This window comes from Chenopodium album, chromosome 3 (assembly GCF_948465745.1).
Source record: "Chenopodium album chromosome 3, dcCheAlbu1.1, whole genome shotgun sequence".
Classification (NCBI taxonomy): Eukaryota; Viridiplantae; Streptophyta; class Magnoliopsida; order Caryophyllales; family Amaranthaceae; genus Chenopodium; species Chenopodium album.
In genome coordinates, this window is record NC_137836.1 from 28,907,166 (window position 1) to 28,920,306 (window position 13,141).

General features: G+C 42.9%; 1 protein-coding gene across 1 annotated transcript; it reads left to right on the forward strand.

Annotated features, from left to right (window-relative positions):
* The first annotated feature begins 9,426 nt into the window (after positions 1–9,426).
* On the forward strand, positions 9,427–10,518 carry LOC145624968 (uncharacterized). The gene has a single exon (XM_081678055.1). It carries the CDS (start codon positions 9,427–9,429, stop codon positions 10,516–10,518), a length of 1,092 nt encoding a protein of 363 aa, XP_081534181.1.
* The last annotated feature ends 2,623 nt before the right edge of the window (positions 10,519–13,141 follow it).

Genomic DNA, 13,141 nt, shown 5'->3' on the forward strand with positions numbered 1-13,141 from the left:
GTCGGGTCTTGCTAACCCCAATACATTGGACCTAGTCGGTTTTGTTGGTGCGGGTGGACTTCGTTGGAGGTCTCCGTGTGAGCGGGACTTGAAGCTTTCAAGTAAAAGCTCATTTTGGAGCGAAGCACGCGTCAAAGGTAATTAGTTTATCTTAATCTTGTGATTAATATAATATAATTATGTTTATGGTTTTATTTCTTGCGAGTGTCGGACTCACCAAACCCCAACAGCGGTATCGGAGCCTCGCTCGTTTATTTTTAAAATCATAATATTTTCAAGGTGTTTTTATGGCTTAATTTTTCTGGTTTTAAGTTGCTAATTAGATTAGTAACTCGTTTTTCCAATTTTTACCTCGTATTAGAGCTGTCTTCAGCTCCCAAACCCAGATTTCGACCTAAAAATAGTGAATTTTGGGTGGAAAAGGCGTTCTGGAAATGGTTTTTACCTTGTAGGGCACGGTTTTTAGCCAAAAAATGACCAGAAATGCATTTTTCGAGGGATTTTTGGTTTTGACGAAAAATTTTAAGTCTTTCTAACCTTGAAAATTGATTGCATATTTATGGTGGTTATGTAATTGGTTCTTTCCTTAATTTATATGCAATTTTAGACCACTTTAAGCATGATTACTTGGTAGTAATTGGTGCTTGAAAGTTTGGTTTTATTTTTCACATAATTGCAAATTGATTGCATTAAGTGTGAAATTGTTATTCTTTGTTGCTTCCAAGTACTAAAGATTCAATCTTTATTTATGATAAGTGATTGAAACTTTGAGTTACTAAATTCCATGAATTTTGGTTAAACTTTGTTGCTTTAATCATTTTTTAGTTGATTGGAATCATAAAGTTTAAAACTTGTGATTGAAATTGGTTTATCTTCATATTGGAAGATATAATTTTTCATGAAGTCACAAGTATTAAAGTTGGAGTCTTTATTGAACTTATGTTCATTTTTTCCAACTCCCTTTTATTTTGTCAAAATCTCAAGATTAATTTAAAGTGATTAAATTAATAGTGAGAATTGCCCTAATTTATTTTATTACACCAAGTTAAACCAATTTTATTAAAGAATGGTTCTTGGAAATAAATTTGGTTAATCGCATTTGGATTAATTATTTAAGTTGGACTTGTTATTTTTCATTTTTCCTCAAAATTGATTCTAAAATTAATTTAGAATTGATTTATAATGTCACACACAAAAATCAATAATTTTCGAAGCATTAGCACGCAATACGAGGCCTAAGAGCCCCGAGCTAGCTCTCGGCCAGCTGGGCTGCTCACGCAACCCATATGTGGCTACCGAGGATGCTGGGCACTTCGTTCTTAGGTGCGTGGTGCTGCGCGTGTGTGTGTGCGAGGAAGGGCGTGGGCTGCTGCTCGCTGCCAGCAGCATAGCGCGCCAGCCAGCAGCAAGCAGCAGCAGCATAATGCTGTGCGTTGTGCATGCTGCTACGCTTGGCTGGGGTGGGCGTAGCGCATGCGAGCACAAGTAGCCCACAAGCATGCTTGGTGTTGCGGGGGTGCGCATGGGCATACTACGTGCTTGTTGTACGGTACGTACAATCCCATAATTGGCACAATAACCCCGGGTTATTAAGGCGATGCTATTTTAAAGTTAATTTTAGCGTTGCTTAATATGTAAGTAAAGATAATTTTTGGACAACAAGTCTTAGTGCTAGGCACTTAGACATTTTGGAATACGTATTTTGCTTAAATTGTCGTTTTAATTATTTTAATTATTTTGTTTATTTAATTAAAATTTTTGGAGGCTAGGCCTCGGGTTTTGAGCGACATTTGCAAAATTAATTTTGGCAAATATTTGGGTTCACCGACTTAATTAATTGGATTAGTTAAGTTGTATGCGGAATTTAGTGGGAGCGTCTCTAAGTTATTACCATAACCGGTTAAAACAACTTTGACTAGTTTAATTAGGCGTGTTAATTGGATTAACCACCTAGATTAGTTACTAGTTCTCGCGCGTTTTATGCATTGTTACTTGTTTATCCGTTGTAAAATGCATGGGCCATTCACAGATAGTGAATGGATGAATGGAATGTAAATTCTCTCACAGGTTTTATGAAATGGCAACTAGTGGGGCCCGATTAGGATAGAAAATACGGACTGTGATCCGTGATGTATTTTTGTAAATCTAAATACGGTCTGCGAACCATTGAGTATTTTTGTACCTTAATATTTAGATTAGTCCTAATCGTAGATACTAGCAATTGTAATATTTTGGTCAAGTCTTGAAGACGGGGTTCTTAGAAGACTTAGCCATGAAGTTGCAAATGAAGACCTTTTGAAGACTTGAAGATCTCAAGGGGTCATGCTAGTTGCCAAATGCATCTCTATTTATGTTTTCGATATATATTTATGTTTATATATATGAATTATATGTTAGATGCATGTTTAGGATTTCGAATGTTGAGATGATTAATTAAGTTCACTTAAATCAACCAACATCGAAACCCTAGGTCCCTAAAATATTGAGTAAAACTTGCCATTCCAAAACACACTTACCAACCGAACGAGGGTAGTGGTGGGCTACGCCAAAGCGAGGCATCACTACTTCTCCAAGGAACGTAAGGCATACGGGGTATGCAAGGTGGTTTTGGTTATACTCAACGATATAAGTGATGGAGTCCTAACATGTCGTGGCAAAGTGAATAAATTGTTTAGAGAACATTGTATGCGACGATTTATTCAACCAAGAGTGGCTTGGAGCCATTAGCAAAGCGTTGCTTACCTTAGGAGATTGAGTGTTAAGACAAGCCAAAGCATGCTTAACCACTCTTTGTTTCTTTAGATCTAGGAATCGACTTATTCTCACCTAAAATGGGGACAATCTTTAATGTGTGAATAAGACGTTTTAAATAAATTTGATTAAAATGCATGAATTCAATCTTATTTAAGTATAATGAATGGTTTTTTATTTCAAATTCTTTCAATTGTAGAATCATGTCTTCAACTAATGTCAACGACCTTATGCTCCCGGAATTGCCCGAAAAGTTGCCAATTTCTCTGAACTTGGTAAAATTTAAGGAATGGGAAGAGGAACTCCGAAAGACCCTCCGAAATTTCTACCTAGAGCACATTCTGGACACTCAAATCCCAAGTTTCTACTCAAAGAGGATTATGAGTGATGAGGCACATGAGGTATGGAGTGTGGATTGTAAAAGAGTTTCTAGACTCATGGAAAACTCCATCCCGGTACAATGGAAGGGGAAGTTCTCCAACTATTTTCCGAACATGATGCTCAAAGCTCTAGAAGATGTAGTCAATTTGAGAGTCACCAAAAGTACCAGAGGCAACTATGATGGACTTGTGGAAGATGTGACTAGGTCACTCTCGAACATGAGGATCAAGCCACCGCAAGATGGGTGTCTCACAAAAGAGAGACAAGAAGTATGGGCTAAGGTCTATAATGCAAGACTTAGACCCGGGATGCCACTTCAAGCTCATGTGCTCAACATGACAAGGCTATTCACCCATCTGGAGCTAATTGGCAAACCAGTGGACGATGAGCAAGCGGCTCTCATGCTACTAAGCTCACTCCATTCGGGGTATGTTGCATTAAAGATGCGACTTACGGCCAAGCGGAATAAACTGTCCTTGATGGAAGTTGTTCAAGAGCTCCAGAAAACCTATTCTTGCAAGAAGGCTAAGGTTGCTCTAAGACCAAAGAAGAAGGAGTTCAAGAACAAAGCTAAGATGCGCTGCTTCTATTGTAGTAGACCCGGACACTACAAAAGAGAATGTAGCATGTATCTAGAAGATGAGGCGAAAAGAAAAGTAACCTCAATCTCAGGTATCATCTTTACACTTGAACATAAGCAATTTATAAGGTATTAGATACCGGAAAATTGGCTCACTATATGCTCCTGTTTCAGGAACAAAGTGAGCGGTGCTTTTCAAGTGGATATGAGTACACAAGTGGAAGAAGAAGATAATCTTTCAAAGAAAACTTGTAATCTCATATTTTGTCTAGATTTAAAACTTGTTTAGTTTTATCTACCATATTTTGATCTTGTGGCGTTGGACGTCATTTTGAACTTGACCACAAGACATATCATCTTGTTTATATTTATGGAATGACACGTTTGTGTCTTTGGACAAATTGTTTATAATGATACCAAAAGATCTAAGACCATAGAGTCAAATCAGACTTACTTGTGGCATTGTCGTCTTGGCCACATCAACATCAAACGCATCAAGAAACTTCTACAAGAAGGTGTTCTTGACTCTTTCGATTTAGAATCGTTTGAGAATTGCGAGGGATGTCTATAAGGCAAGATGATTAAACAGCCATTCTCCAAGTTGGGAGAAAGGGCAAGTGACTTATTGGGTCTTATACATACCGATGTATGTGGACCAATGAGCTCAACCACAAGAAATGGACATCGATATTTCATCACTTTCACAGACGACTATAGTAGATATGGCTATGTCTACCTCATGTTGCATAAATCTGAATCATTTGAAAAGTTCAAAGAATTTCAGAGTGAAGTTGAAAATCAGCTTGGCAAGAAAATCAAAGCCCTTCGATTGGATCGAGGTGGTGAATACTTGAGCCAAGAATTCGATGACCATCTGAAAGAAAAGGGTATACTTTCAGAATTGACACCTCCAGGAACTCCACAATGGAACGGAGTATCCGAAAGGAGAAATCGAACCTTGTTAGACATGGTACGATCAACAATGGGTCTTAGTGATCTTCCTATCTCTTTCTGGGGACACGCACTTCTAACTGCGGAACTAACACTGAACCGTGCTCCATCAAAAGCTATAGAAAAGACTCCATATGAATTATGGACGAAGAAACCTCCCAGGTTATCTTTTCTAAAGATATGGGGATGCGAAGCATATGTCAAGAAATTGATTTTTGACAAACTTCATCCCAAATCTGACAAGGTTTACTTTGTGGGCTACCCAAAAGAAACGAAAGGGTATTACTTCTACAACAAATCGGAGAACAAAGTGTTTGTTGCTCGCGATGGTTTCTTTTTGGAGAAGGAGAACCTTTCCAAAATGACAAGTGGGAGGAAAATCGAACTCGACGAAGTTCGTGAGGATGAGCAACAAAATCATAATGACAGTCAAAGTGCTCAAACAGCATCTGTTGACGCAGGTCAAAATGATCAAAATGTGCAACGTCGAACCGATAATGCAAATGCTCAATCCATTACCCTACGAACCGATAGATATCTTGGTTTAGTATTAACCGAGAATCAGGACATCCTGATTATGGATGGAGATGAACCGGCAACCTACAAGCAAGCGATGGCAAGCACTGACTCTGCTAAATGGCAAGAGGCCATGAGATCTGAAATGGATTCCATGTTTGAAAATCAAGTCTGGGACTTGGTTGACTTACCCGAAGGTTATACACCTATCAGATGTAAGTGCATTTTCAAGTTGAAAACCGACAAAGATGGAAATGTATTCATTTACAAAGCTAGATTGGTGGAAAAAGGTTACAGACAAGTTCATTGTATTGATTACGATGAAACCTTTTCACCAGTCGCAATGCTTAAATCCGTTCAGATCCTCCTAGCGATAGCTGCATATTACAATAATGAAATATGGCAGATGGACGTCAAAACCACCTTCCTTAATGGTTATTTGGAAGAAACTGTGTATATGACACAACCTGAAGGTTTTGTCGACCAAAACAATGCTAGGAAAGTTTGTAAGCTTAAGAAGTCCATTTATGGATTAAAGCAAGCAAGCAGAAGTTGGAATCTGCGATTCGATGAAGCCATCAGTAAGTTTGGTTTTATCAAGAATCCAGATGAATCTTGTGTTTACAAGAAGGTCAGTGGGAGTGACATCGCCTTCCTAGTCTTATATGTCGATGACATATTGCTCATTGGAAACAACATTCCGTTGTTAGAGTCTGTAAAGGCCTGGCTTGGAAAGTGCTTCTCAATGAAAGACTTTGGAGAGGCTCAGTACATACTAGGCATCAAGATCTATAGGGATAGATCGAAAAGGATGATTGGATTGAGTCAGAGTACTTATATTGATAAGGTACTTGCTCGATTTGGCATGGAGGAGGCCAAGAGAGGTCACCTGCCAATGTCACATGGCATAACCCTAAGTAAGAAGTAGTGTCCACAGACACCTGATGAGCGGGTAAGAATGAATCAGATTCCATATGCTTCGCTTATTGGATCGATCATGTATGCCATGATATGTACTAGGCCATATGTATCGTATGCCTTGAGTGCTACGAGCCGTTACCAATCAGACCCAAGAGAGGCGCATTGGACTGCGGCCAAAAATATCCTAAAGTACTTGAAAAGGAACAAGGATAAATTCCTGGTGTATGGTGGTGCAGAGGATTTAGTTGTGGAAGGTTATACCGACGCAAGCTTCCAGACAGACAGAGACGATTTCAAATCGCAATCTGGATATGTGTTCTGTCTAAATGGAGGGGCGTTTAGTTGGAAGAGCGCAAAGCAGAGTACAAATGCAGATTCTACAACTGAAGCCGAATACTTAGCAGCTGCTGAAGCAGCTAAGGAGGCTGTTTGGATTCGTAAGTTCGTTGGTGAACTTGATGTTGTACCCTCTATAAAGGGTCCAATAGCCCTCTATTGTGACAACAATGGAGCTATTGCTTGGTTCATCTTCCAGGAGATTCTAAACGCAGCTTAGTTAGTCTTCCTGCTGCTACGGCTTATCATGACTTGTAGATAGTTAGTTCTTGCTTTTAGCTTTCTCTTTTCTAATTCTGGTTTTTCTTCCTTCTTTTGCTTATTATTTTATTTTTTAAATTGTTTTTTATTCTAGCTTACTCATTTCTTTCTATGCCTTTTGTATAGGATAGCTCCCGCTGAACTATCGCCCAACCCCCAGGGTGCGCACTCACCGACGAGAAAGCAATTAAAGGAGGGATCACTAGCCCGGCAGAGTCAGCCCGCAGGGCTGACCAGGCTGAACTCTCCACGAAGGAGATGTTACGCCTATAAATAGAGGGTAAAGTACAACGGTAAGAAGGGAGACACTCAAGTCATTACACTTTCTACATCTTTCTAAGTACACTTTCTCTCTCTAAACACTCTCTAACTTAAGCTTCGGAGGGGGTTCCTCGAACCACCCCCGATGGCAGTTTACGTGTGTTGCCTTGTGTAGGTAGTTGACGGCACCCAACTTACCCAACAGAACCCTTGGATCCACACCTGGAACAATTGGCGCTAGAAGGAGGGGATTGATCATCTAACCCGAGGTTCACCAATTGAGCTAGGGACTAGTTAACTAACCACCATGCCCGGAGAAGAAACTGTACAGACACCCATGCCTAAAACTAATGAGACCAGCCAAACACCATAAAAAACACCCCCAGTAACCATTGATCCAAAAGGATCCATCGGAAACCCCAAATCGACCATCTCACAGAAATCCAACCCCATCGGATCGACATCAGCTGCTGCTACAGCGGCGTCGAAACCAGTAGATCCGGTGGGATCCAGTTCCATTTTCAAATACGGAATGCCGTTAACAGGCGCGAACAATGAGCTCATTGTTCCAGCACCTGTAACCAAGAAACCGCAGCCCGTACATATGGCAGCCATTCTGCAGAACCTCTCTAAGTGCAGTAAGTAGTAGCTAGCTGCAATGGCTGCGGTCCTCACCAATATGGGTAAGGGGGCAAGTCCGTCACCGACAACGACAGTTGCGGAGCCTGTAGCGAAAAAGCCGGCGTCCACGACCCTCACCCTTTAACAGAAAGAGCTCATTCAGCTGAGGAAGAAGGTATTGGAGCTGGAAGCTCGTAAACTGAATCGTGAATGGAGTGTGGAGGAAATAACCCCTGCTCGAATCAGCCCGGAGAAGCAGGTCCCTCGCAGCAGGTCACTAGCCTCAAAGCGGGGACCCAGCCCAGAGAAAGACAAACGAGCGCGAACCACAACACCCAAAAGCCACATGTCAGCTTTTGAGAACCATATGGTACTTTACACTATGACAGACTCAGTCTGGTGTAAGGCTTTCCCGCCGACCCTGGAGGGGCTGACAGCGGAATGGTATAGAGCCATTCCCAAATGTTCCATATACTCGTACAGCTAGTTGAAAAGAATGTTCATGGAGCATTTCATAACCTTGGTAGACCGAACCAAGATGACAACCGAGCTGATGTCATTGGTTCAAGGGAAAGACGAGCCCCTGAGGGAGTTCATCACTAGATTCAACAAGGAGGCAACAACCATCCCAAATATGATCTAGGAGGTAGCGCTACTAGAAATGCAGAGTGGCTTACTACCATGATCACCGTTCAGAGCGTATATGGGGCGTAAGAGCCTCAAAACACTTGCTGAAGCGCTGGGCAAAGCGCACGAGTTCATCAAAGCAGACGAGACTGACAAAGCAATACTGGGTAGGAAAGCACCTGGTGACTCAGTTAAGCGGGTAGAGGTCACCCGGGCAGAGAACACAACTAGGGTGGACCAGCCGAGCAGGGCTGAGCAAAACCGCAGAGAAGCGGATAGGGCAGTAGGACTGAGAAGGTCAGACTCAAAGAGAGGGCCAAGGCCTGGGAGGTTTGACCAATATACCCCGTTAACCCATTCCAGGTCTCATATATTCAGCGTGAATAAAGCTGACGACAAGTGGCAGAGACCCCCGAGGATGGTTAACAGGAATCGTGATACCAGCAGAAGGGTAGAAATGTTTCGGGCTGAAGAATGCTGGGGCAACTTTTCAAAAGGCAATGGATAGAGTATTCCCACACCAAAAGGGTAGAAATGTTGAAGTATACATTGACGACTCAATTGTTAAGAGTGTCACGCAGGCTGGACATATCATGGATCTGGAGGAAACATTTGCCACCATGAACAAGTATAAAATCAAACTCAACCCGAAGGAATGTGTCTTTGGAGTGAGCTCGGGAACGTTCTTGGGTTTTCTGATCAGCGAGAGAGGGATAAATGCCAATCTAGAAAAGGTCGAAGCAGTCCTCAACCTGCCTGAGCCTAAGAGCATCAGGGATATCATGCGGTTGACAGGAAGAATGGCTACGCTGACCAGGTTCATCAGCAAGTCAGTGGATAAGGCCTTGCCGTTCTATCAGCTATTGAAAGGGAACAGAGAATTTAAGTGGGGGACTAAAGAGAAAGAAGCCTTTGAGGGTATTAAGGAGCATCTGACTAAGCTCCCAACAATGATCAGCCCGGAGCTGAGGGAAAAGCTGCAGCTTTACATCTCTACGTCAATACAGACAATCGCAGCCGTTTTGCTGGTAGAAAGATAGAAGAAACAAAGGCAAATATACTTCGTAAGCCACGTGCTGACCGAGGCAGAGCAAAGGTACCCATTGGTAGAGAAGCTAGCCTTCGCTGTGGTCACAGCAGCAAGGAAACTAAAGGCATATTTTGACGCGCATGTAGTAGAAGTCCTCACAAACCACCCGCTGGAGAAAGCATTACAAAAAATGGATGCATCGGGCAGACTCTTAAAATGGGCAATTGAGCTTTCTGAGTATGAATTCGAGGTCAAACCTAGAGCAGCCATCAAGGCACAAGCTTTAGTGGAGTTCATAGTGGAAGCCTCCTACGAGGAGAAAGAAGATGATATTGGGGTCTGGAAGGTGGAAGTGGATGAGTCCTCGGCCCAAACAGGTAGTGGAGTAGGAGTCATAATGACATCTCCTGAAGGAAACGTATTCGAGTATGCTATAAAATTCAAGTTCAAAGCATCGAATAACGAAGCTGAGTACGAAGCGGCGCTGGCAGGCATGCGTATGAGCCTCGCAGCCGGAGCCCGCAAGGTACACCTGCAAACTGATTCTCAGCTCGTTGCCAGCCAACTGCAGGGGGCGTATGAGATAAGGGAAGCCACCACGTTGAAGTACGTAACCAAGGTAAAAGAACTGGCAGCCCAGCTAGTCCACTTCCAGATATACTTGGTCCCCAAAGCAGGAAACTCTCAGGGCGACGCCTTGTCCAAGTTAGCCAACTCTACCTTACAAAGCCTCACAAGGACAGTGGTGGTTGAAGTGCTAGAAGAAAGCAGCATTGCCGAAAAAGAGCAGGTAAACTGCATTGGAAGGCAGAAAGCCTGGTTCTCAGACATCTTGGCGTACAAAGTCCACGGCTCACTGGCCGATGATGAGGTACAGGCTAAGAAGGTGAAGAAAGACTCCAACTGGTATGTAGTGATGAACGGGGAACTCAACAAAAAAGTTTTCTCAAAACCACTAATGAGGTGTATTCCTGAGTGGGAGCAGGAGGGCATTATGGAAGAAGCCTACTCCGGAATATGCGCCAACCACATTGGTGGAAAAGCATTGGGAGTAGAGGTCCTTAGAAGGGGGGTATATTGGCCAACTCTCACACAAGACACACTAGCATATGTGAAAAACTGCGACAAGTGTCAAATGTATTCACCAGTCATAAATCAGCCAGCAAACGATCTAACTCCAATCTTTAGCCCGATCCCGTTTGCCCAGTGGGGAATGGACATATTGGGACCTTTCACCACTAGGTCAATGGGCAGGAATTATCTCATTGTGGTGATAGATTAATTTATAAAGTGGATAGAAGCCAAACCCACTAAGTACATAAAGGCAGCCCAAGTCAGGACGTTCATATGGAAAAACATCATCACGAGATTCGGGGTGCCACAGTGCGTAGTCTTTGATCACGGATGTCAATTTGACTGTGACACCATAAATGACTACCTGGGGGACATGGGCACCAAGTATGCAAGTGCCTCAGTCTGCTACCGGCAGAGCAATGGTCAAGCAGAAGAAGCAAACAAGCTGATCCTGACATCCCTGCAGAAGAAGCTAGAGGAGTATAAAGGCTTGTGGGCAAACCTAGTCCCAGAGGTCTTGTGGGCAAACAGGACCACTGAGGAGGAGACAACCTGTAAGAGCCCCTTCACCCTAGCCTACGGGGCTGATGCAGTTGTCCCAGTGGAAGTACAAATCCCCAGCCTGAGGATACAGCACTATGAGTAGCAAGGAAATGAAAAGCGTGGAAGAGCTAGACTTCATGCCAGAAGTAAGGTTGAAAGAAGCTCTCAAGTTGGCAACCCAGAAGAGCAGGATTTCAAAGGCTTTCAACAAGAGGGTCAAGCATAGGGAGCTCCTGCCTGGAAACTTGGTCCTTAGAAGGACAGCAGCAGTGGGAAGAGGAAATCAGCATGGAAAGCTATCAGCAAACTAGGAAGGCCCTTTCATCATTCACGAGCAAGTTGGACCAGGAGCGTTCCCCCTTGCAGATCAAGAAGGTCAGGTCTTAAGAAACAGTTTCAATGCTGATGTGTTAAAGAAGTATTTTGTTTAAACAGTCTGAACAAACAAACATAGTTGTTTCAAGTCTGATAGACTTTTATTCAGCCCATGTTATGTTAATTAAGGCATTTGAGCCATTTTTATTAAATGAAATACAAGCCTCTACGTGAGGAGTATGCTGCGTAAATTTGTTTAATATGTTATGACCAAGCATCATATGCTAACATGCAGAAGTCAAATAAGGACAGTAACAAAGTGTTAGAGGCAAGAAGCACTCTAGTGCAAAGTGGCAAAGAAAACGCATCCCTCCCCAAAACCTCACCTCACCTGCTCACAGCAAAGTAGGGCACCACCTCGGGGACGCCTGAGGGAGAAGCCTGGCACGTTCAGCTTGAGTAGGAGAGAAAAGGGAAAAAGAAGAGGATGAGCTATGTGGGAAACACTAAGGCTCTCTTAGTCCCACTTAGCCCATCTCTTTGAGGGGGAGATGAAAGGATAAGACAACCAGACAATTAGCCCTTACGAAAAGAAGTAAGTAGGCACAAAATGACAAAGTCGCAACATAAACAAGCTGAACGACATAAATAAGTCGTATCAAAACAAGCTGAATGACAACTCACAAAATGACAAAGTCGCAGCATAAACAAGCTGAACGACATAAATAAGTCACAGCAAAACAAGCTGAATGACAACTCACAAAATGACAAAGTCGCAGCATAAACAAGCTGAACGACATAAATAAGTCACAGCAAAACAAGCTGAATGACAACTCACAAAATGACAAGTCGCAGCATAAGTAAGCTAATTGACACAAATAAGTCTCAATAGGGTTGATTAAACAACGCGCAATCGAATAAACTAGCCAGCGCACAGGCAAAATCTCTGGTCAGAGCCAAGTAGAGTGCGCAATGCATAAGAACTTAAAGCAAATACAGCAGGAAGGATAAAATGCGACAAAGTTCCTGCTAAAGCACAACAGAGTACAAAGAAGCAGGTAAGCGCTAAGCAGCTAAATTAAGAAGACAGGGAGGCCCAACCTACGAGGCCCCACCAAATGCAATAAAGATGCTGCTGCGCTAAAAAAATCTGGATACTGCTAAGAAATGCATAGTTTCATGCAAATGTGCAAACAATAAAATAAACAAGAGACAAAGCAGCAGAAGAAGATCATAAAAGGCATACATTATAAAGCTGAACCCCTGCCCCCCATGGCAGAGTAAACATTCAGCAAGTCAGTCGCGGGGAAAATAAAGAAGAGCCCTCGTCCACCAGGACAAGGAAACACTCAGCAGGTAAAGTTAGGAGAACACAAATACAAGTTAAGCTGGGCATACCCAGCAACAAAAGACAAAGTATTCAGGAATTACACGGAGAAACATAATCTTTGGCAGCTATACACCCCAAAGATAGTAACAAAAACTATCTAGTTACAACAGATCTGGGTGAGGGAAACTCAGAGGAACCACTAGAGTAGGAGGGTGACAGCCGCCATAACCTTTATTGATCACCAGTCAAGGACTCCACTCCAATAGCTGCAGCAACGTCAGGGCAGAGAGGCACCTCCAAATTCAGCACAGCTTGGTTGGAAATCTTGCAGCTGGCAGCACGAGGATGATCAATAGGGAGGTCAAACAAACCAGCCTCACCTGCAGCTTCAACCTTAGCCCAGAAAACGTTGAAGCGAGCCTGTTGCTCCTCACCTCCACCATATAAGCTGCTAACGCACCGAGCCGCAGTTTCCCATCCACCATCATGGCGATCAACCAATAGCTTAGCAAAAGCAGGAGAGAACACAAAAGGTCGGAGAGCCTCTTTCCTAGCAGCTTCCAGCTCAACTGTATACGCAGCTCGCAGATCTGCCATTTCCGCCTCCTACGCCTTCACTCTGGCCTGAGAGGTCCCCAACTGT